This window comes from Notamacropus eugenii, chromosome 6, assembly GCF_028372415.1.
Source record: "Notamacropus eugenii isolate mMacEug1 chromosome 6, mMacEug1.pri_v2, whole genome shotgun sequence".
NCBI classification, from domain to species: domain Eukaryota; kingdom Metazoa; phylum Chordata; class Mammalia; order Diprotodontia; family Macropodidae; genus Notamacropus; species Notamacropus eugenii.
The window spans coordinates 373,359,921-373,383,880 of NC_092877.1; the positions used below are offsets into that span (position 1 = coordinate 373,359,921).

The 23,960-nt window shown below is 37.5% G+C and overlaps 1 protein-coding gene across 1 annotated transcript in view; it reads right to left on the reverse strand.

Moving 5' to 3' along the window:
- GABRR3 (gamma-aminobutyric acid type A receptor subunit rho3) overlaps positions 1 to 22,558 on the reverse strand; it is a 74,438-nt gene extending 51,880 nt beyond the window's left edge. Inside the window, exons 1-2 of the mRNA XM_072621535.1 lie at positions 22,440 to 22,558; positions 10,170 to 10,282 (exon numbers count right to left, since the gene is read on the reverse strand). Coding sequence (XP_072477636.1) covers positions 10,170 to 10,282; positions 22,440 to 22,558 — 232 coding nt within the window. The remainder of the gene's footprint in view (positions 1 to 10,169; positions 10,283 to 22,439) is intronic.
- Positions 22,559 to 23,960: the final 1,402 nt, after the last annotated feature.

Here is a 23,960-nt window from a genome sequence, read left to right on the forward strand (position 1 = left end):
ACAAAAATAATATCCCCCATAATTTTCTTCTGGGAATACTCAGAATAAATCTAATTCCCTTTCTAATATCTTAAGATAGATAGCAAATATGCTCCATGCTAAATCTCATCTTTTCCTGGTTCAACAATCTTAGATCCTTCAACCAGTTCTCATATGACATCATTTCCATATCTTTTGTCATTCTGACTATTCCTTTTTGAAGGTGTCCTGGTAAAATGAGGTGCCCTAAGATGACCATAATATCAATTATGTGGTCTTGTTAGTACAATCTCTTCACTTGCTAGAAGAAGAAATTAAGGTTCAGAAAAGTTAGTGAAAGTTAGTGATGTGTCTACTCAGATAAGTAGTGGCATGATTAATTTTATGATTAATTTTCATAGATACATAGAATTTTAGAGAGAGGATGGAGCTCAATATCTTATGTAGTTCAACCCTCATTTTACAGATAAACACATTAAAATTAAAATAGTTTAAATGACAAGTGTCTAAGGTCACCCTCTTGCACTAATTATTGCAAGAGCTGGCTGAAAACCCAGAACTCCACAGCTCTTTCTACTATGTCATTCTGTCTTTCTCTCACATAGACAAATGAATACAGAAGCTTTCTATACACTTTGGAGAATCAGACGGACCAATAATCTTATAACTTCATAGTGCCTTTTAACGGTGTAGAAACATTTTATTAGGTACCATCTCATTTGATTTTTGTACAACGTTCTAAGAAAAAGATGATCAGCCATGTGAAAGGCTGCACAGTAATCAAGAAGGATGAAAACTGAGAAAAGACCATTAGGTTTGGCAGCTAAGAGATTGTTAGTAATGTTGGGAAAAAGTAGTTTTGGTTGAATGATGGGGTTGGAAACTCCTCTGGAGAGATTTAAGAAGATAACTGAGAAGAAAGGAAGTGGAGTCACCTGGTATAGATAGCTTTCCCAAGGAGCTTGATTATCCACAAAAGGGTGAAGAGATATGAGATGGTAGCTAGTAGGAGTAGATGGATTATGTGAGAGTTTTTTGAGGATGGGGAGACATGGGCAGAAGAGAAACAGTCAGTAGACAAGGAGAGATTGAAGAAAAGTGAAAGACAACAGAGGAAGTAATCTGCTTGGGAAGATGGGATAGAATGAAATCACTTATGCGTATAAAAGGGTCTTTTCTTTGGCAAGGAGAAGGGTTACTTCATTATGTGAGAAAAGGGTGAAGAAAGAGACAGTGGCAGAAGATATACGCATGATGAGATATGAAGAAGAGGGTAGAAGAGGGAGCTCTTGCTGGATGTCCTCAATTTTTTTTTCAGTAAAATATAAAGCAAGATTCACAGAATCTTCACAGAGAAGGTGGGGACCAGGGGAATTGTAGAAGGTATAAGGAGGGATGAAAAGGATGGAAGAGCCACTGTGGTAAGTGGAATGGCAAATTGGATGATGAGAAGTGTAAAAAGATTGCCTTGCAGCAGTGAGGACCCAGTTGAGATTATGTAACACAAATTTGTAGTGGATCCAGTGAACTTGGTTTCATGATTTTCTCCAGCCTCATTCAGTGGTACATATGTAGAAATGAAAGCACCAGGTAGTGGGAGTGACTGGAGGCTGAGGCTTGGCAAACTGAGATTGGCAGTACAAAGGGACAAGGGATTGGAGAGAAGAAGAAAGTGTAGAGTTGAACTGGTTTGTCATGGGTTCAGCACTGGGAAAGGGAGACAAGGGGTAGCTAGTTCAGCAGTGATGGGAAAAAACTGAACAGTCAAGGACCTGGAGGTCATAGTGTGGATGAAGAATTAGATTTGGGATTGCAAAGGCCATGGGATATGTGTAATGCCTATAGAGTTTAATCAGATAAAGGACTTCCAGAATTCATGAACATGGAGGTGGTACATATGTGAGTGACGGTAAGACCAAGGGAATAACTGTCTTTGTGTGTGGCTGAAGTGGAATGCAGGAGTAAGTAGGTAATGAGAAATGAGAAAACTGTGGAAGTGGGGGATTAGGGTGTTTGAGGGATTATCAGCATGTATGTTGAAGTCCTCTAGTAGGGGGTAGGAATTGTGAAGGATAAAAAGACTATTAGCGAGGTATTGTAATCATTGAGGAAATGTGGGAAGCATCCTACAAGTAGAGAGACAGCAGCTACCAGAATTTTGAATGGCTGGTAGATATGGATTGAGTGAACCTCAAAGGAGGAGAAGTTGTCAAATGATAGAGGTAGAGGGAAAACCTGGAAGTGGCAATGAGAAACAAGGAGTATTCTAACTCCCTCACCTGGCCCAGTGAGTTGGGGAATAAGTGAAAATGCTCCCCTAAATCATCTAAGTGTGTCCTCAATGACTATCCTTGTTGAATAAGCCAAGTAAACATTCTTTTAATTGTTGAATAATCTACAAGTATCTCATTTTGTGGTGGGCAGTAGGGAGCTCAATGGGTAGAGTGTAGGGCCTGAAGTCAGGGGGACCTGAGTTCAAATCCAATTTCAGACACCAGCTATGTCTGCCTGGGCAAGTTACTTCACCCTGTTTGTCTCAGTTTCCTCATCTGCAAAATGAAATGGAGAAGAAATGGCAAACCACTCTAGTATCTTTGCCAAGAAAACCCCAGATGGGTTCATGAAGAGTCAGACATGACTGGATGACAACAAGCAACGATCTCATTTTGTTCCATGAGTAAACCTTAACCACTAGGGGACTGGCTTAACCCAGAACAACCTTCACAACAACCTCTCAAGTTGTTTCCCCTTAAACATGAGCAAACCAAGTCAGGGAGAGGTTAAGAAACTTGCACAGAGTCATATAGCTAGGTAATGACAACCAGGAGTAGTTGGAGGCTCTGAACTCCCTAGACCAATTTTAACGGGAGGATCTTTGCTATTGCTAGTGCTTTTAATTGCAGAGACCCAGCTGCCAGAAGCTCAATATACTGTAATTGATTTCCATTCAAAGAAGCAAAGGAAACAGATCTCACATCCATAAGACTCATAAAAAAAGTCCTTAGCTATGGGAGACGAGAAGAATAGGGAAAACATAAATAAAGCAAATGAGATGCAATTTATAACCCAAGTTAAATAAAAAACTCCTCCTAAATTTACATCTTAATGTTTCAACATAATGAGTCAATTAATCTTCTAATGCTTTATAAAAGTAAAAACCACCACAGGAACAGCTGTTTTAATGTTAAAGCTAATTAGGAAAACACATTAAGATGAGAGAAGTGCTTACCTTAGAGTTAACTAACGAAGAAAGAAATGTGTACATGCATATATGCTTATAGGTAAACATACAAAGGAAGAGAAAATGAATTATAAATTACTTTTGCCTCTTGTAACCAGATTTGCTTGTGTCCAAGCATGTGTTCAAGTAAAGGAGGTTTTCCTGATCCATAGAAGAGACAGCAAAGCACTTACTGTGTAGGGAATACTAGGTCAATGGATCATATGACCACTGGATCAAGAACTATATGGAACTTTAGAAACTGATCATAGATTTAGTGCTGGGTATGCTGAAGTTGGATTATACTGAGGAGATGATTGTTAAATTTTCCCTATGAGCATTGATAGCTCAGAAACTGACAAATGCTAAAAAGTGGGGCTTAATTTATTATTTGGTTTAGATGTAAGAAAGTGATGGAGAAAATGTTAATAAGTCTTCTTAAAAAACATGTGGTTAATAATTTTCCTCCTCCTGTCCCCTCTCTCTCCTTCCAGCCAGTTGTTAAACTTTTATGAGCACATCCCTGACTGGAAAAAACTTCATTTAGTCCAACACTTTTGTAGTAACATAGGTTTAGAGTTGGGGCAAACCATAGAGATTACCAAGTCCAACCACCTATTTTTACAGTTGAGGAAAATGAGACCCAAGGGTCAAAGGGTAAAGTATCTTGCCCTCACACAGGTTATCAAGTAGGAAATTTAAACTTAGGTTTTCTGGTTCCAAATCCAGTTTATGCGACACACAAACTCTTTATTTTACATTTTAGGAAAGTGAAGTCCAAAAAAGTTTGGACTTGTTCAAGTAAGTACCAGAGTCACAATTCAAAGTAAGGTCTTCTGATTCTGTGTTTGGTCCTCCCTTCTCTTTAAATATTCTTACTGAGACTATAAGTCTTAGGACTGAGTTCATTGAATGTTCTGGCTTCTTGACCATTATAAAAGGAGAGCCTACAATTAGTCATAAGAAAGCTTTCTTATCTCCTCCAGAATAGCATGCTACATTGACTAATCAGCTGCTTTCAAACACACAGATACACATATGTACGCTTCAGAAGGCTATGGTGTTTGGACAGATTCCTGAAGATACCCAAATTAGGCAAACTGGGATGAAAAGATTTGAAAAATTTAGTAGTATGGGGATAAATATAAATCTTCTTTAAGAAATAAGTGAAGGTTTAGGTCTTAATAATCTGGACTGCATGCTGTCGTAGTCCAAAATATATGACATTTGCTTAGATATCATAATTGTTGCAGAAGCCACGTGGAATTTAGAAGACCTAAGTCCAAACCCTGACTCTCATTCGTCCTTGGCGTAGGACCATAGGAAAGTCATGTAAATTCTCTGAGGCTCAGTTTCCTCTGTTGTTGTTTAATCATTTTTCAGTCATGTCTGACTCTTTGTGACCTCATCTGGGGTTTTCCTGGCAAAGACACTGGAACGGTTTGCCATTTCCTTCTCCAGCTCTTTTTACATATGAGGAAACTGAGGCAAATGGGCTAAATGACTTGCCCAGGATCGGGGCTATTATAAGACTCCAATGAGATAAGGGATGTAAAGAGTTATATAAATGTTAGTGTTATTATGGCTCTTTGTTGCAGTTGACTGTAAATAACCCTTTCCTCCAGGATTTTTAGCAGATGAGTTTAATTGAAAAGACCTAGCCTGATCAAGGAACTTCTCTATAATAGTACAGAAAACTCATTGAAGAATGATTCTGTCCTCTTTATTGGTTTCCTCTCTTATTATTGCTTGTGTGAGGAGAGCCCTCTGGTGGCCAAGCAGGACCACAGCTCAGGCTTCTATTTCTGTCCTCAGTCCTCCTAGTAGTCAATTGTCAATTAGCATTTATTAAGCCTTGACAGGGTGCTAGGCTCTGGAGATACAAAGAAAGAAAAAAAAAAAGCCTCCAGAACAGTCCTTGTTCTCAAAAAGCTCATACTAAAAGAAAGGGAATTTCAGGGAAATTTTGAAGGGATCATTAGAGACTAAGGTGCTAGATGAGATTCTGAACAATTCTTTAGCAATGGTGGTTCTTGAAAGAGAAATGGTGTGTGTGTGTGTGTGTGTGTGTGTGTGTGTGTGTGTGTGTGTGTGTGTGTTTTTTAAGATGTGGGATATTGGGCATGGGGTAGAGAAAGAAGGGGAGGCTTTCTTAGGACAGGACTCCTTTAGAGGATGATAAAGACATCAAATATAAAAGAAAAATCTATCTATTTCCAGGTGAAAAACAATGAATTGTTTCTGTGGGGAATGTTAGCACAGGCCTACAATCCCTGTTACTGTTTTGGCTAATGATGGTAGATTGCTTGAACTTGGGAGTTCTGAGCTGCAGTGGACTTAACTGATCAGGTCACGGTGAGCCTGTGAGACCAGAGGACCAGCAGGCTAAGGAGGGTTGAACCCAGTTGTGTGCTAATAAACACGAAACAACTGGTTCTAAGGGCTAAAATTATGAATGACACATTTAAATTTAATCTGCATTATTAAAATTTTCTCCATCACTTTCTTGAGACAATCAGCACAATAATAAATCAAGTCCCAATTTGTAGATTTCTGATTGTAGATTTCTGAAGGGTAAATGTTCACGCTGAAAATTTAAGAATCAGCTCTAGCCTGTACCGATTCCAGCATATTCTTGGTCAAACAGCCCCAGTCTGAACCATGCTGATCAGTAGCACGATCATCCCTATGAATGGCTGCTGTATGTCTAACATGAATGACACAGGGAGACCCAGTTTCAAAAAAAAAAAAATTCTACCTACAACTCAGAGGGGCAACATAATGTATTGAAAAGGGATTGGGAACCAGAGGACCTGGGTTTAAGTCCTGGCTCTGACTTGCCAGCTGTAACTTTTCAAAGTCACTTACAAGGTCACTTCTCTAACACATGGTTTCCTTCTCTATAAGAATGAGAGATGGGAGGTAGATGGATGAGATGATCGCCAAAGTCTCTTCTAGCACTAACTTTATGATCTGAACGTAACTGCTTATAAAATCTCTGAGTTGAAAGGGACTTTAGAGGCCATCTAGTCCAATTCATACTTGAATGAGTCCCCTTTATAAAAATGCCTGGCATGTGGTCTTCCAGGCTTTGTTTGAAGATGTCAGTGAAATTAAACTTCACTGTCTCCTGAGATACCCCTTTCCAGTCTGAGATCTCTCTAATTGTTAGGAATTCTTTTAAAAATTTAACATTTATTAAGCACCTACTATATGCCAAGTAATTTATAAGTAGTTTCATGTTATCCTAACCCTGGGAGGTAGGTGCTGTTATTATCCTCATTTTTTCATTGAGGAAACTGAGATAGACAGAAATTAAGTGACTTACACAAAGTCACACAGTTAGTCAATGTCTCAGGTCACATTTGAACTCAGGTCTTCCTGACTTCAAGTCCAGAGCTTTATGATCACATCACCTAGCTGCCTATTGGAAGGAAGCTGAAATCTGCTTCTTTGCAATTTCTACTCCTTGCTCAATTTAAAGGGTTCCAGAATCTTGAATTAAGACTACTTCAGGGCTCCAGAAGAGAAAAAAACAAAGACAAACAAACAAAAAACCAAAAAACCTCCACACCAAGCCAAACCAAAATAAAATAAACTTTTTGTCTAGTTATGCTCTAATTTTGCACAGTTAATAAAACAAATCTGAGAATCCGGGGGCCTATGTGGCATCTCAGGAGAATTTTAAATGTAACTTAGTGATCACAGGCCTATTTTTCATCATACCCACCAACAACTGGATTTAAGAGGATAGATTTAGAGTTGGAAAGAATGTCAGGCTAGTCCAGGCTCCCCATTTTACAGATGAGGAGATTGAAGTCCAGAGAGTGAAAGTGACTTCCCTGAAGTCATAGAGATAATAAGTAACAGAACCAGGAACCAAATCCAAGTCCTTCAGTTATAAGCCCAACATTCTTTCCATTGAACCACAATGAATGGATTATATGCAAAAGCATATGAGCAAATGTATCCTATATTGTGCCCATCTGCTTGGTATTCTTTACTGGCCCCAAACTGTAACCATGACAACAGCTTTAGTGAAAAGTTATAAGCTTCCTCCCTCCCACAGGCCCTATGATTATGATTACGGATGCAGCTGTGCTTGTTTAATTACAGGAAAACCCTTTCTCCCACATCCCTTAAACTCATGTTTCCAAACAACATTAAAATAGCATCTAACAGCTCAGGAAATCTGGGAGTGTTAGTGGACAAGAAGCAAGTGTGATGGGTCCCTCCCTCTCTCAGGGAATCTGAAAAATGAAGTGGGGGACCTGGATTTATTTTATCAGCTAGTTCTATGTCTTCATTGGGCCCCTGTAAAAAATACAGAAAAGATCTTGTTTCCCTCTCCACATGTGATCATGTTCACTTCAGAAGAACTATATAGAGAGAAGAGACTTTGAGAGGCCCCATATCTCATTTCTTTGTCTTTAGTCAGGGTTTATCTCTCATTCATCACAGATAGGAGGTCCTTTTAAAAAAAAATTGTGCTCAGACATCAGAAAAGAAGCACTTTCATGCCCAGAGCAGAACAGAAAATGCAAATAGGTGGGTGTCTTTAAATTGAAGCAGGAGTTCTTAACCTAGAGCCCTTGAACTTGTTTTATAGATATTTCAATAACTGTTTCCTTTGTCACCCTATGTGTTGCTTTATACATTAAAAGATATTATTCTGTGAAGGTTTCATTAGACGGCCAAAGGGAGAAAAATTCAGTCATTGGGCCATGATGGCATGTGACAAATGATTGCCCTACAAATAAAGGCTCTGGCCACAAAGTTCAACTACTAATATTTATTTACTTCAAGGATATGTGAATTCATTGGTATAGGTATTACTGATGCAAATTCCAGCCCTTCTGTGTTTTAGTAGATTGACTAATAACTTGCTTTAGTGGGAGTTAGTTATAACAGTGCATAGAGTATTGAACCTAGAGTCACGATCACCTAATTTCAAATCCAGCCTCAGATACTTGTTAGTTGGATGACCCTGGACAAGTTATTTAACCACTTTTTGCCTCAGTCATCTCAAATGTAAAATGGGGATAACAATGGGGATAATAAATGAGGATAATAAAAAGCACCCATGTGACAGGGTTGTGGTGAGGATTGCATGAGATAATATTAGTAAAGTGCTTCCCACAGTGTCTGGCACATAGTAAGTGTTTAATAAATACACATTCCCTTTTCTTTTCCATCCTCTTCTCCAAATCATCATCTGATAGCAATGGACCTATCCAAATTTAGCTAGGCTGGGTGTTTTCAGGCTAGCAAAATTAACTTCATAACAAAATCAAAGTAGGTGTTTATTTCAAAGTTACAAAATTTTGAAAGCAAATACAATTCCCTTTGATTTGACAATACCTCTTCTAGGTCTGTATCCCAAAGAGATTTAAAAAAAGAGAAAAAGTACCCACAGGTGTATGAAAATATTTATAGCAGTTCTTTTTGCTGTGACAAAGAAATTGAGGGGATGCCCATCATTTGGGAAATTGTTGAATAAGTTGTGGCATAGGGTTGTGATGGAGTTCTATTGTGCTACAAGAAATGATGAGTAAGACGCTTTCAGAAAAACTTGGCAAGTAAAATGGGCAGAACCAGTAATAGCTATATTGAAAAATGAACAACTAAGACTAACTTAGTTATTCTTAACAATCCAAAACAATTCCCAAGGCCGTACTATGAAAAATACTATCTACCTTCAGAGAAAAAACCGCTAGAGGATGAATGCAGATTGAGTCATACTTCTAGAAACTTCCTTTTTATTTTTCTTTGGTCTGTGTTTTTGTTTGCAACGTAGCTAATATGGAAATATGTTTGGTATGGCTGCACATATGTGGCCTGTTTGCATTCTCAAGGAAGGGGTAAAGTGAAAGAGAATTTAGAACTTAAAATTTTAAAAAGTGAATGCTAAAATTGTTTTTACATGTAATTTGAAAAAAAATTTTCACAAAAAAGTGACTCAAATATACTCCTCACATTGAGTTACTTTACAAAAGCTTTAAAAATATCTAAGAGGCTTAAGAATCTTGACAAAATTATGAGATACATGTGAAAGTGACTGAGGAGGCATCAATATTAAAATATATACATATATGTGTATATGTAATAGGCATTCCAACTATGTGTGTGTGTGTGTGTGTGTGCGTGTGTGTGTGTATGTGTGTACAATAGGCATTCCAAGTGAAAATAAAGCAGTGCTTCCTACTTCCTACTTCACACTTGGTCATCACTAGTTCAGTAGCAAGCCTGAAAAATTACTTAAAATTAGTTTCACTTAGAATTTTTCATGGTTATGCTTCTTTTAACTTTGTGTTGGTGAGCTTTCACTATGTTTCATACTTCTAGAGTTCTCCCAAGAAGTATTTTGCTATGTAAGAAATGGCCGACACAACCCCAAGCCGGCCTGCACTCAAGGTCCTTGCGGCACAGGAGGGTCTGTGAGAGCTTATACTCTGCTGGCTTCAATTTTTGAGAATGCAAGGTTATCTGCACTACACCATAAAGCAGGTAGTAGGATTTTAGCATATTAATTTCTTTTAATTTTCTGTCCTCATTGCCAATTTTATCTCACATTGCAATTTCACCTTGAGTAGCAATGCTTTCTTATCATAAGGAAAGTATAGTGAAAGGATGAGAATTTATTTTTTCAATTTAAGATGAAATTATGCAAGACAGAAATTCTTAATATCTCTGTTTTCTTCTCTGTAAAATGGGAGCAATAATGCTTGTACTGACTATCTCTCATGGTTGTTGGGGAGAAAATGCTTTATAAGCTCTAAAGTGCTATATGAATGTGAATTATGATAAAATGCAAGTCATCATTTAAGAAGAAAATCTGCTTCAGAGCCAGTTTTTCAGTTCGCATCCTTGCTCCAACTTTACGTTTCTATTTGGGCTCGTGCCGCATCAAGGAAAGCTTGAGGAGGAAGTTGGCTTTCCCATACAGTGGTGCTTTCAAGTTTTTGCTTACCTCCAAATCCAGGCCTTATTGCAAAATCATGGTCCTTTATGTGGAGAAGTTGATCATTCTTGAATGGCCATACTTTCGTACTGTCTTTCTTCTTTGTTTTAATTTCTCTTATGCTGTTAAAAAATTAAGGAAAATAAGGAAAAACAATAACAAAAATGTCTTGAGATGTTATCATTCTCCTAAAATGGCTGAATTTAACTTATATGAGTGTATTCTTTGCAAGATAGAAGATTGGAGAAGAATGGAAATTTATATTCCACATGACTAGTGGTATTCTGATGTTTACTACTTATTAGCTTGGAGAGAAGGGATGGGGGAGCTAGTGGAGGAGAATTCCAGTCCAAATTCCACTGAATTTTGTCCAACTGAATATAGACCACAAGTATTGTTCCATAAATGTCCTTTGAAATTAGATAGGAGTAGTCTGAAATAAGAAAAAAATAGATTTGTTGTACCTGCATTCATTGCCCAAAGAGTGTGGTATCATTTGCTCTTTTGATTTCTAAAATTGAACACTTTCCTAAAATTGCCTAGGACACAAATGCGACTTGTGATCATTAAGAGAATGTTAGACACTAAGTCTCTATCTTCCTGTGTAAGCCTCCACTTATTACAAAGTTGTTCACTTGCTTTTCAGTCATGTCAGACTCTCTGTCACCCCATCTGAGTTTTTTTGGTAAAGACACTGGAGAGATTTGCCATTTCCTTCTGCAGCTCATTTCACAAATAAAGAAACTGAGGCAAACATAAACTGATGCAAAGTAAACAGAATGAGGAAAACCATGTTAAAAATGGACTATAACAATGTAAGGGTGTAGAACAAACACAACAAAATTTGAAATCGAATGTGGTAATGGTAATGACCAAGCTTGGCCTCAGAACAAAGGCATGAGAATGTACTACCCAGCTTTCTTGTCATGGGTAAGGAACTTTGTATGCAGAATAATATACATATCAGAGTTGGCTAATATTGCAAACTTTTCTTCTTTGTTATAAGTGGTTTCCTGGGCAGTGAGAAGAAAGTTACATCTAAAATAAAAGTTAGGCAAAAACTTGTTCAGGGTCACATGGCTAATAAATATCTGAGGCTAGATTTGAACTCAGGAAGGTAAATCTTCCTGATTCCAGGTCTAGCACTCTGCACCACCTACCATTATTAATAGATAACAGAATTAAGTGTCTTGAATAGCGGGTATAGCATTGTCAAATACCTGTGGGGGGACAGGTATTTATGTAAAGGGAATATTGGAAGTTATAAAATTGCCAAAGGAGGGGGTGTAGAAAGAGAATCAAGGAAGAAACCAGGGAAACATGCACTGTAAGGAGTCAGGAAGAGGGTAAGGAGCCAGAAATGGAGACTTATGAACAGGTAGAAACACAAGATCATATTTCCAGAATGGAAAGGGCTCTTAGAAATCATCAATCTGGTTTAATCATTTTACAGATGTGGAAACAAAGGCATAGAGACATTTAGTGACTCGCCCAAGAACACAAAAAGTGGTAGAGGCAAGATTCTACCTCAGGCTCTATAATACAATTTCTTCTCTCCAATCTGTCCTTCATACTGTTGCTGGATTAATTTTCCTAATACATACGTCTAGTCTATGTTACTATCCTGCTCAAAAATCTTCAGCATCTCCCCTTTGCTTAGTAAGAAAAAAAATCATTTTCCTTAGACTGGCATGAAAAAATAACTTCTGTCTTTACCTAACTTTTATTTCCATGCCTTTTCGTTGAGGTCAGGCTTGGTCATTACCATTGCCGCATTCAATTTCAAATTTTGTTGTGGCTGTTCTATACCCTTACATTGTTGTAGTTCGTTTTTTACCTTGTTTTCTTTGTTCTATTTACTTTGTATCAGTTAATTTAGGTCTTTTGTGTTTCCCTGTATTCTTCGTATTCTTTGTTTCTGATAGTGTAAGAAATATCCTATCACATTCATGTATAGCCTAATTTCCCATCTCCCATTTGGGACTAATTTCCCATCTCCCATTTGACTGGCAGGCTGAATCTTCAGAAAGTGACTGATCACTTCTCCCATTAGGAGGGGGTTGAGGGATAATCCTAATGGCCTGGAGTTTCTAGTATTGTCACTAACTGCCAAACGGTGGTACTTCTATTTATTATTAGTCAAAGTGAATTAGCTTTTGGAAAAAAGCATTTACTAAGTAAGTAAAATGAGGATGAGCGTTATAGAAACATCTCTTAAAACGCGAGCACACTTCCTCCTTGCACATACAAGATCCCTGGGGAAAAGTGAGATCAAACTTAGAGTGAATTCATGTTTCCAAGTAACACACTCATAGCTGCTGGTTACTAGAAGTCCTGTTTCTCCCTATATGAAATTCTTCTTAAGGATATCTCTGCTGGGATCCGAAGGTAGGTGCCCTTGTATAGACCTAAAACTGCTTTTTTTCATGTGTTCAGATGCTGCTATCAGCCTCTGTTTCTCTGGGGACATTTCTATCAGCTTTGGTTGATATCAATTTCAACAGGAACTCCATGTCTTCTGACTTTTTGAGTAGTTGGAAATAAAAAAAGGCTGTTGGGAAACTTGGAAAGCATTCCGGTGGAAATTAAATTCAAACTAACACCGTATATCATATATATATAGTGTATTTTTGATTGAAGGAATCAGTTGAATTGCCTGGGTCTTCTGTGTTTACATTAATTAGGAAAAGAGGAATTTCTGACCTTATACTTGTACTGAAACTTAGCCAGTCCCCAAATGATGAACTCCTTCCTTCCTTCCTTCCTTCCTTCCTTCCTTCCTTCCTTCCTTCCTTCCTTCCTTCTTTCCACTAAAAATGACTTACTCTTGAGTTTATGTTTCTCCACAAATTAGTTTTAACAGATTCATATTCTCTCTCTCTTTCTCACTGAGAAGTACATGTAAGAGGCAAGACTTGAACCCAGGGCTTCCTGATTCTGGAAGAGTAGAATTCTCTGGCTACTATTCTATGATAGCCTTTGTAATTTTATATTACAGTTATTTGAAAATTTTGTCTTGTTTTCCTAATTGTATACGAGTTCTACAAAGGTAAGACTCATATCTTACAGGGTCATAATTTCAAGATGGAAGTGGGTTAGAGGCCATCACATCCAATCCTCTCATTTTTATAGTTGAGGGTTGGGAGAGTTAAGTGATTTTCATCTAAACTTTGTATCTATCCCAGCACTTAGAACCATGAAGCCTCTCTGAAAGAACTCAATAAATATTGGGGGAACTAAATTTAATTGAATGGAATCCTAACATTGAGAACTGGGCAAACAAATCCATATTTACCTTATCCACCCTGCCTTTACAAGTTTAATTAAACGATTCCCTTTTTTAGAATTTACCTTCCAGATTAAAAAATCCTAATTATTTGACAAGGAACAGTGACAAATACTTAGTGCTCTAGAATCACGGGGTTTTGTACCACTTATTTTGTGGGTATAGACCCACGCTAAACAATATATGGCCACTGCAGCTTGGCTCAAACGAGCTTGTGATTCTTTGGCCACAGCTTCCCTATTGGACAGCTTACTCTTGAAGGGTAAATCTGTGCTTCAAAGTCATGTACTGCTTACCTAGCACAAATGTTCTGCTTCAGCCAGATCGGTATCTTCATGTCTCTAAACCTGTCCATAAAGCTGGAATGCTGTCCTGAATCTTCTGTTTCTTTTTAAGTCTTACTCAACCTTTAAAATTCAGCTGAATTTGAGCACTGGCCCTGGAGTTAGCAGGACCTGAGTTCAAATCTGGTCTTAGACACTTACTAACTGTGTGACCCTGGGCAAATCACTTCACCTTGTTTGCCTCAAAAAAAAAAAAAAAAAAAGAAAGAAAGAAAGAAAAGAAAAAGAAAGGAAAAAAAATGCAGCTGAAGCCCCACTTGCCTTGACAAGGCAGTTAATGGTGCAATGGATAGAGTGTTGTGTCTGAAATCAGGAAGACCTGAGTTCAAATATGGGCTCAGATGATTATTAGTGGTGTGATCCTGGTCAATCACTTAGCCTCTGATTGCCTCAGTTTCCTCAATTATGAAATGGAGATAATAATAGTCCCAATCTCAAAGGGTTGTTGTGAGAATCAAATGAAATAAGATTTGTAAAAACACTAAACATAGCACCTGGTACATCCCAGATACTATTTTCTTCCCAACCCCTACTCATTGAATGTTTCATCTACAATAATTAATTCCTTCTCTGAACTTACATAGCACGTGACCTTATCCTTAATATTCTTTTCCACATTTATCATATAATGGCTTTCTATGATGTTAACACTGCACTCATTTAAAAAAGCTTTTTCCATGGGTAAGCCTTATCTCCCTGATTAACATACAGGTTTCTTGAGAGCAGGGATTGTTTTATGCTTTCTTTTGTAGAAGTCAGTCCTTTTCTCAAAAACCTTCAGGGGCTCCCCACTGCTTGACTCATACAACACAGAATCCTAAACCTGACATTCAAGGGCTTGAGGAATCTGACTCCAATCTCCCTTTCCAGTCTTATTGTCTCAGTGTTCATGCCTTCAACAATCCAACTGAATTATTTTACTCATCATTATCTCATTTTGTCCTGTTCTTTACCACCTCTGGACCTTTGGTACATAGTCCTTGAAAGAATGAACTTTGTCCCATTTGCACCTAATATTATCCTTCTCTATCAAATGCCTAATTTAGGGTCTATATCCTCCTGGAAGCCTTGACTGATTCTTTAGTTTGAAGGGACTCTTTCCCTCCTTGAATTTCCCAGGAAAGTTCTGTTTGATCTCTCCAATGTATTTATTTATTTTCCCAGCTGCTTTCTAGTTATCTAGGTACATGCCTCACTCTTCGACTAGATTATAGATTCTTTGAAAGCAGGGATTATGTTGTTTTCCATCTTTGTATTGTCAGGCTGTTTTGATAGTGCAGGGCTGCTGTGGGCATTATTTGTTCTGCCCAGGCTTTGGACTCTAAGGGAATGATTAGGCTCCTTTGATGCTAATGATTTAACTAGGTCTAGCCTTTAGTCCTGGAAAACCTAAACAGGGAGAGGCTAAATGTACACACCAAGGTCTGCTCTAGGGGGAATCTTTAAGAAAAAACCAATAAACCAACACTGACCCTCCAAATCTGACAACAATGAAAATTGCATCAAGGAGGGAAAATGGCTCTTTGGATATGACAAACTATTATTCCACTCACTGGCTTGTGTTATTGACCTGAGTGTGTCTCTGTAAGCTAGGACCTAGAGAGTTGCCCCTGTATGTCCTTGCTGAATGCTTATTTATATATTTTTTGCTTTGTGTTTGTTTAAATTTAATAAAAGTGTTTTTTTAAAAAAGTTATTAACATCATTGATTAAATTTCTCCAAATTCAGAAATCGCATTTGGGGCCAGGCATTTAATAAATGTTTCTGAAATTGAAATGAATTTAATTGAATGTCCCACATCAACTATTATAATTCAAGGCACAGGGTAGGTAGACAACAATAAATGTCAGAAATGAGGAGATGCTTGACCTGTGTCTGTGATGCTTTGCTAAAAAAGGATGTAGAACTCATCATATTTTGATGTTAGCAAACCTTTACTGAGCACCTCCCCTGTGTCTTTGTATTCAGAATTGTGTATTACAAAGTATTACAGAGGATGTCTTACGTCTTCTGGAATACCTTTTGTTTTCAAGGAATTTCCTAACTAGTTGGGGTGTCAAGACATGTACACAATGTGAGTCATTTATGATTAAGTATCAGAGAAAAACTATGTGACCTTGGCTCAATCATTTTGTTCTCTGGATTCCAGTTTCATCATCTGTAAATGAAAGACTTGAATCAAATTATCTTTGAGATCCCACTCATCATTAAATACTAAATAGTGATTGTTTCTCTTTTACTTAGGAACCCTGGGGGTCTTCTCCTCCCAGTTTGATTTTTTTTTTAATTAAAGGGGCCATCCCTTGAGCAACTACTTAAAGAAGTCTATTCATTGAATGGGTGTATCTCACTCAAAGTGAGAATGCTATAAGACCCTATCCTGAAAGGGCCGAGGTCTCCTATTGCATCCTGGGCCATCTCCAGCCATCCTGATGAATATTAGGCCACTGGACGCAGGTGGCTCAGGAGAAGAAAGTGAGGTCTGCGACCTTGCACAGCCCTCCATCACTCAAATCAGAGTCAACTGCAAGTCATGTCATCATCTTGATGACATGGTCCTTTTCGAGAACGAAGGAAAACACAACAACAACACAGAACAGATGAGTCTGCATGTCATAAACCATAATATATAAATGCTGAAAAAATTTAAAGTGAAGGAAATTTTGCTATGGCATGAGAATTGTCTGGGAAATTGTCTTCAGGGAATCCTAGGTCTCAGAGCTAGAAGGGCCTTAGAGGTCACCCAGTCTAACCTCCTTGTTTCATGTACGAGGAAATCAAGGCTAAGAGATTAAGTAATATGTTGAACCCAATCTGTGAGTCCAGGTTAACATTCTTTTTGCTGTATGATAGTTAAGATGTCAATTCTTTTTTTTTCTTTTTAACTTTTATTTATTAATTTTAAATTTATATTTTATTTTTCCTCCAATTACACATAAAAACATTTTAACATTCTTTTTTCAAATTTTGAGTTGCAAATTTTCTCTCTCCTTCTTCCACCCCCCCCCCCCCCCCGTATTGAGAAGGTAAGCAATTTGACATAGGTTATATATGTGTAGTCATGCAAAACACATTTCCATGAAAGTCATGCTATGAAAGAAAGCAGATAAAACACTCCAAGAAAAATTAAAAAAGTAAAGAGAAAGTATCTTGAATCTGTATTCAGTATCCATCAGTTTTTTCTCTGGAGATGGACAGTAAGTATCTTGGAAAAGTCAGTTCTTGAACTAAATCTTGATGGAAGTCTAGGATTTATATTAGAGGGGAGAAAACTAAGGGTGGAGAGCAGGCTAGATTTGGATTCTGAAGACTGAGGTCCAAATTCCTCTCTGCCACATATTGTTTGATCTTGGATAAGATACTTTTATGGACTTCAGTTTCCTTGTGAATGCAAATGAGGGGACTGAATGAGATAACTTTTCTTAGGTTTCAGTCTATGATCTCATAACTGTTCTAGATGAGGGGGAAAAGGATTAGCAAAGATAAGAAGGCAGGAATAAATGTGACATGTATGAAGTATAGAAAGGAACAGCTAGTGGCTCAGTGGATAAAGTGTTGGGCATGGAGTCAGGAAGTCCTGAATTCAAATTTGGTCTCATACTGTTAATAGCTGTGTGACCCTGGACAAGTCACTTAACCTTTTTTTGCTTTAACTAGAGAAGGAAATGGCAAACTAATCCATTATCTTTGCCAAGAAAACCCCATGGACAGTAAAGTCCATGAAGTCATGAAGAGTTGCACATCACTGACTGACTGAACAACAACCACCTAAGTATACCAGGGGATGGCAGGAAGGAAGGGAGCAAGGATTTCTTAAGCACTATGTACCTAGCACTGTGCTAAGCATTTTATAAATACATTGCTTTTGTCCTCACAACAATCTTGGGAAACAGGTACTGTTATATTCCCCTTTTACATCTGAGATAACTGAGGCAGACAGAGGTTAATTAATTTGTCCAGGGTCACCCAATTAGTAGTTGCATGAAGTCATATTTGAACCTGATCTTCCTGACTTCAGGCCAAGAGGTCCTTTCATTGTGCCGCTGACTCCTATCACACACCAGTTCAATAAAAACTCCTCCAGCAAAGAGTTTTTGTCAAGTTTTAACTTTGAGTAACAGAAATTCTGACAAGTCTTAGACCAACTGCCTTGTAAGGGGGCCCAAAGTTGCTAAGGACATTGAGAATTGTCTTCCTTCCCAGCATGGGAAAAAAAGGAGCTATCAAGGGATGTGAACTAGAGGGCAGAGTTTTCCACTACAGCAGGAATTTTAAATCTCTTTGAAGAGGTGCACAGAGAAGAAAATTGCAGAAAAAGAGAGTGAGAGACTGAGTGAGAAGAAGGACTTGGGACCTCAGGAGCTGAGCAGGAAAGAATTGCTCAGCAATGTAATCTTGGACTGAGAATATATGGGCAAAACCTAGCTGAGAATTCTAGGATATCTGAGGCAGTGTGATACAATGTGCAGAGTGCTGTATCTAGAGCCAGAGGAGCTGCATTCAAAGTCCAGTTCTACCATGTGCTCCACCTCTGTGACCTTGAGTAAATTATGTAAGCTCTCTGACCTTCAGTTTTCGCATCTGTAAATTGAATGTGTTGGACTGAACCAGTACTTAAGAGCAAGTAACTATGTTCTGAGAAAGACATAGTAGGATAATTCCCATTTCTGCAGCACTTAGAGGTTTTCAAAGAATTTCCTTTACAAACAGCTGTGTGAGGAAAGCAAGACACTTATTACTATCCCATTTTACAGCTGAAGAAACCGAGTTTCAGAGAAATTAAGTAACTCGCCATGGTCACACAGCTATTAAGCCTCAAAGTCAGAATGGAAGTTATTTTCCAAATCCATTGATTTTATTTCCAGGATAGCTTTGATACTTTACCTTCTATGTCGGCTTTGTTTCTCAAAGCAGAATACTCTCTTTTGTCTGATTGAAGTTCTTATGGAAACAATGAATATTTAAAAACAAAGCGAACATGGTAAATAAAGGAGGCAAAAATTTGCAAAACATTTTGTTGTCTAAATAATCTTTTTTGAAAGTTAAAAACAAAAAACAGCAAATCTCTCTTGGGTCATAGTACCATGCTCAGTGGAATATACTTGACTAGGAGTCAGGATACTTGGGTCCTTGTCTAAGCTTTTCCATTGACTCCATTTATAATCTTAGTATCACTTCTCTGAGCCTCAGTTCCCCACTCTGTAAAATAATAAGATTGGCCTAGGGTTATAGATTTAGAGCTACAGGAGACTTTAGTTCTTCAGTCACTTTTCAGTTGTGTCCAACTCTTTGTGGCCCCATTTGGGTTTACTTGGCAAAGATACTAGAGTGATTTGCCATTTCCTTCTCCAGCTCATTTTACAAATGAAGAACTAAGGCAGACAGGGTTAAATGACTTGCCCAGGATCACACAGCTAGTAAGTGTTTAAGGTCAGATTTGAACAGAAAGATGACTCTTTCTGACTCCAGGCCCAGCACTGTATCTAACTCAGAGATTATTTAATCCAACCCTCCATCATTTTACCAGTAAGTAAATTGAGGCCCAGAGATATTGTGTCAACCAAGGTCAGAAGCAACACAGTAATTATTTGAACTTGGGTCTCTGCTTACAGATTCAACACTCTTTTTCACTATACTATAATACTTGTTAGGACCTTCCAGCTGTTATAATCCTATGTTCTGAAGACATTCAGTTCTTAAAAAGATATTGTGATGCCCCAAATTTTTCTGGGCCAAATTTGACTTAAGAAAACTTCTCTTATGGGAAAGATTGGCAAGTCCTGGTTATTTTTGGAGATACTTAGGTCATAGTGAATCAGATTGACTAAATCTTTTATTTATATCTTATTCTATCATTCTTATATAGACCTGGCCTTAACCAATGGCAGACCCCTTAATAAAATCTTTGGTTAACTGCATGACCATTCTTATGGAAAGATATATTTGCTTTTCCCCTCAGAACAAGAACAATTCTACAGATCCACATTTTTGCCATGATAATAGCCCTTGACAGGCTGATCTCTGTTTTAAGAACTGAAAGAATCCTAGAATAACAATGTTATTGGGGTGGATGTATCTACCAAATATAAAAGCTTAAGGGCAAAGCTATTATCATTTATAAGATAACGAGCTCAAGATGTAGTTAAATTCACTTCATAGTTTATGCTCCTAAACCAACTTAATTGTGTTTTTAAAGTTCCCATGTTTTCTTTCTCAATATTCCAACAGTGAATTTCCATTTTTTTTTTCATTAGAGAAAAACAATTGTAGACCACATATCTGAAAGGGACCATGGGGAGTGTATAGGCCAACTGTCACATTTTGATTTGCCCAAGATCACACAGGTAACAAGAGTTAGAGGGAAGAGTTGAACCCAGGACTCTGATTCCAGAGACAGAATTTTTTCTATGACACTGTACTATTCTGTTGCCACCCTGCTATTGACTCTGCCAAGCCTCTGTATTTGTGATGGACATTTTAAACCTCTTCCCAAAATCATGAAGAATGAAAACTTTGAAAGTTACAGAACTGTCTTTGGGAAAGACTACTTCTGCACCAGAAGCATCTGTTTATTTTTGAGGTGCCCTAAGTTTTTTTTTCCATTGAAGAATAAAAGAATCTGAGAGAACCTAATAAAACTGAACTTGAACTTGTTTCTCAGAGGATCTCCAGCTGGAGCACAAGGCAAAGAAGTAAAAAGTAAAACAAGGTCATGAAAACTGCACAAGGAGGTTGAGCTCAGAATATCCTCTAAAATTCTCCTTTGTTGAATGTTGACTAAAGATGTTATCATGTACTGTTAGAGATGGATTTTCTCCCCTTTCTCATCATTGAAGAGACTGCTAAGAGATGTAAGCGGTCCCCTGTCACAGAGCATGTATTCATGATCTATTTCCGTTTTCAAAATTTTAAAATTTTATTTTAAAAAATTAACAGAAATCCATTTCCCCCATCCATTTGCTTCCCATCTCCACCCCCACATGGAAGATAAAAGAAAAACAAAACTTGGGGGTCCATTTTCAACCAGCAGATTTGTTCTTCATGATTATTGTTCCTTGTCTGAGAAAGTCCCAAGATTTTAGGACTTCAAAAAGAGGAAGGCCTTCAAAAGGCTTCTTCTACATAGGTTCCCAAAGAAAACCAACTAGAAAAAGTGGGAAAAAACCCTACCCTGCTGCAATTTACTGAACCCACCTAAAATGCTCACTAACTATCTGGTATCAGGGATGGGGAACCTGCAGCCTTGAGGCCACCTGTGGCTGGTCCTTGAGGTCCACAAATGTGGCCCTTTTGGATTCAGTCAAAGGGCCGCACTTGAAGATCAACAGGCTCACGTATGGCCTTGAGGTTGCATGTTCCTCTCCCAACATTCTCTCATCATGTCCCAAAGAAGACTCAGGTGGTTCTAAATACCTAGGCTTCAGGTCCTACTTTGCTCCTACATTATTACATCATCTTGGGTAAACCACTAAACCTTTCATTGCTTCCATTTTTAACACTGTCTATGTTAAAATTTACTTCCTCAATCTCCTAAAAATAGTCAAAGGACTAGTTTCTTGAAATGGCAGGTGGGGCATAGTGCAAAGAGCACTGAATTTGTAATGAAAAAATTGGGTTGTAAATTTTGACTTGGTCACTTACCATCTATGTGATCTTGGAGAAATCACTCAACCTCTTTGGGCCTCATTTTACCCACCTGTAAATAGTGATAATGATACTAACTGCCTGACATTTCAAATGAATCTCAAATGAAATTATGAATGTAAAGTTCTATGTAAATGCAAAAATAACTGGGGGAAATAAACTGGGGAATTTTCATGCTTGATTCAGTAAGGGAGAGGGGAAAGAGATCTAGTGATTTCTTTTGTTGAGTTTTTATTAAAGCTGGGGATTCTTAAACAAAGGCTGCAAGATAACCTGTCTGGGATGTGGTAGAGGGGTACCCTTTTGAGATATATAGATTCTGAGGCTGCTTCACTCTCTGAATGGTCTCCCTTAACTTTTTATATGCTATTTTTCTTGTTGGGTATACTCTATTGACGATCTTTGATAAGGATGATAATGGTGAAGCTTTGCTTTGAAGTATAAACCTTCAGATTTTTGCCTGTTCTTTCTTATAGGAGCACTAGTTTTATGTTAATTAATATCTTTAATATCATATCTACTAGAAATTATAAGATCAAGTATATCCCATTTGTCCTTAATATTAAAGGAAATGGCAAGTTAATCTAACTTAATACAATCTTGTATTGTTAGTAAAAAATTTTTTACTGTTATTAAAAGTTTTAAGATTTATTGCTGTAGGTAATTTGAATCTAGAAATATATATTTACACTCACTAAATGCTCATATGTAAGTGAATATGACTCCCTCTTCATAGGCATTCTGTAAAAGAATGTGTTGAGTAGGTGATATACTTTTACTTTTCCAAGGTCTACTATGAAATTTTAACAGAGGCTCAATATCTTGCTTCTGAAAGTGTCAAACACCTTGGCATCTTGAAACATAAATGCCCAGAAACTAGTAGACAGTCACCAGAAAGATTTATTGCCAGTGAAGGGGAGAAGATCTATGGTTTCTGGTCTTCTAGGAGTGCCCCTGGGAGAATCATGATAATGACTGGTGGGTCTACATTCCAGAAATCTTACCTGGTTGACTTCCTTGCAGATGAGCATTGCTGCTCTTGCTTCTTGGCTCCAGGGACAGCAAGGACATTTAAAACCACTATGAGCCAGAGGCCTGTGCAGAGTACCAGTCGGAGCACCATGTCTTTAAAGCAATAGAAATGTAGTAAATACAACCAATCTTGTCAGTGATTCTTCATTTTTAATGTTCTTCTTATTAAAAAACTGCATGTAAGCCAATGATGTCAGGAAGACTGATGCGGGAAAAAAGACCAATGCATCCCATAGCCTTAATTATCTTCAATGTTGCCTCTGCTATAGTCGACGAAGAAAATCCATATTGTTTGTGAGCAAACAGCTGTCATTATATTCAGCAACTGGATGAAAATAAAGCAGTTTTTCTCCACTTTGTCCTCTTTTCTCAGGGAAGGTTCTTAACTGAATGCTTTATCCCCTACTCAACAAACTCTTCTCTGTAGACCTGAGCAGACAAAGAAGAGATGTCAAACATCAAATCCCCTTAATCCTACACAACACCATGTATAAATCTTTCATTACCCTACAAAAATTTAGTTCAATGGGAAAAGATTACTAAATTAATCTTAATTATATGTTTTTGAAACTTAAACAAAAATTATATATTTTTGAAACTTCCCCACTTTATGGATTTTTCACCCCTTTCCCTTATTTTCCTAACAAAGACACTATTCATGTACAAAATTTAAGGAATTATATTTCTTTGATATTTTCACACTGGCATTTTATTCCATAGATATCAAAAGGGATTTATTTTCTTTGACTCAGGGTATAGGAAGTCTTGATATCAAAAAAGTAATTAGTTTTGTCCAGTGTGTAAGGCTGATCAAAGCAATAAGCCAGATTCTGTGAAAATGCTCCCTAAGAAATAAGTACTCTGAATATTCAGTTTAACAAATATTTAATAAGTGCAAGGCATTGTGCTAGGCATTGAGTTTGCAAAAATGAAAAAAAAGTAACAGTTCCTGCTTTCTGTGAGCTCATAATTTCCATCAGGAAAGGGGAGGACATATAAAAATTAGAATGGAATAGGGACAGCCAAAGTGCTTGCATCAAGCTGAAATACTCCTGGTGGCAAAATTAATAAGAAAGTGATACATCAACAGATGGACTGCCTATACTTTTCCAAATATTTAATCAATCTTGCATTCCTGATAGAAAACACAGTGTCATGGGATATAGGGTAATAGCTTTAAAAATGGAAGAGGATGCAGCATTTATCTAGTCCAACCCTCTAATCTTGCAGATGATGAGACTGAGGCCCAGAGAGTTGAAGCAGCTTGTCTAAGATCATACAAGTAGTAAGGAAGAAAGTCAGTAATTGAATCTGGGTCCTCTAACTTTAAAACAAGCTCTCTTTGTGGAGTAACACTCATGAAATGTCTTTAAAAATTTTTTTTTATTTTTCATTATTTTCCAATTACGTGTTAAAAACATTTTAAGCACGTCTAAAAAATATTGAGTTTTAAATTCTCTTTCTTCCTTTTGCCCCTTCTCCTCCTTAAGAAT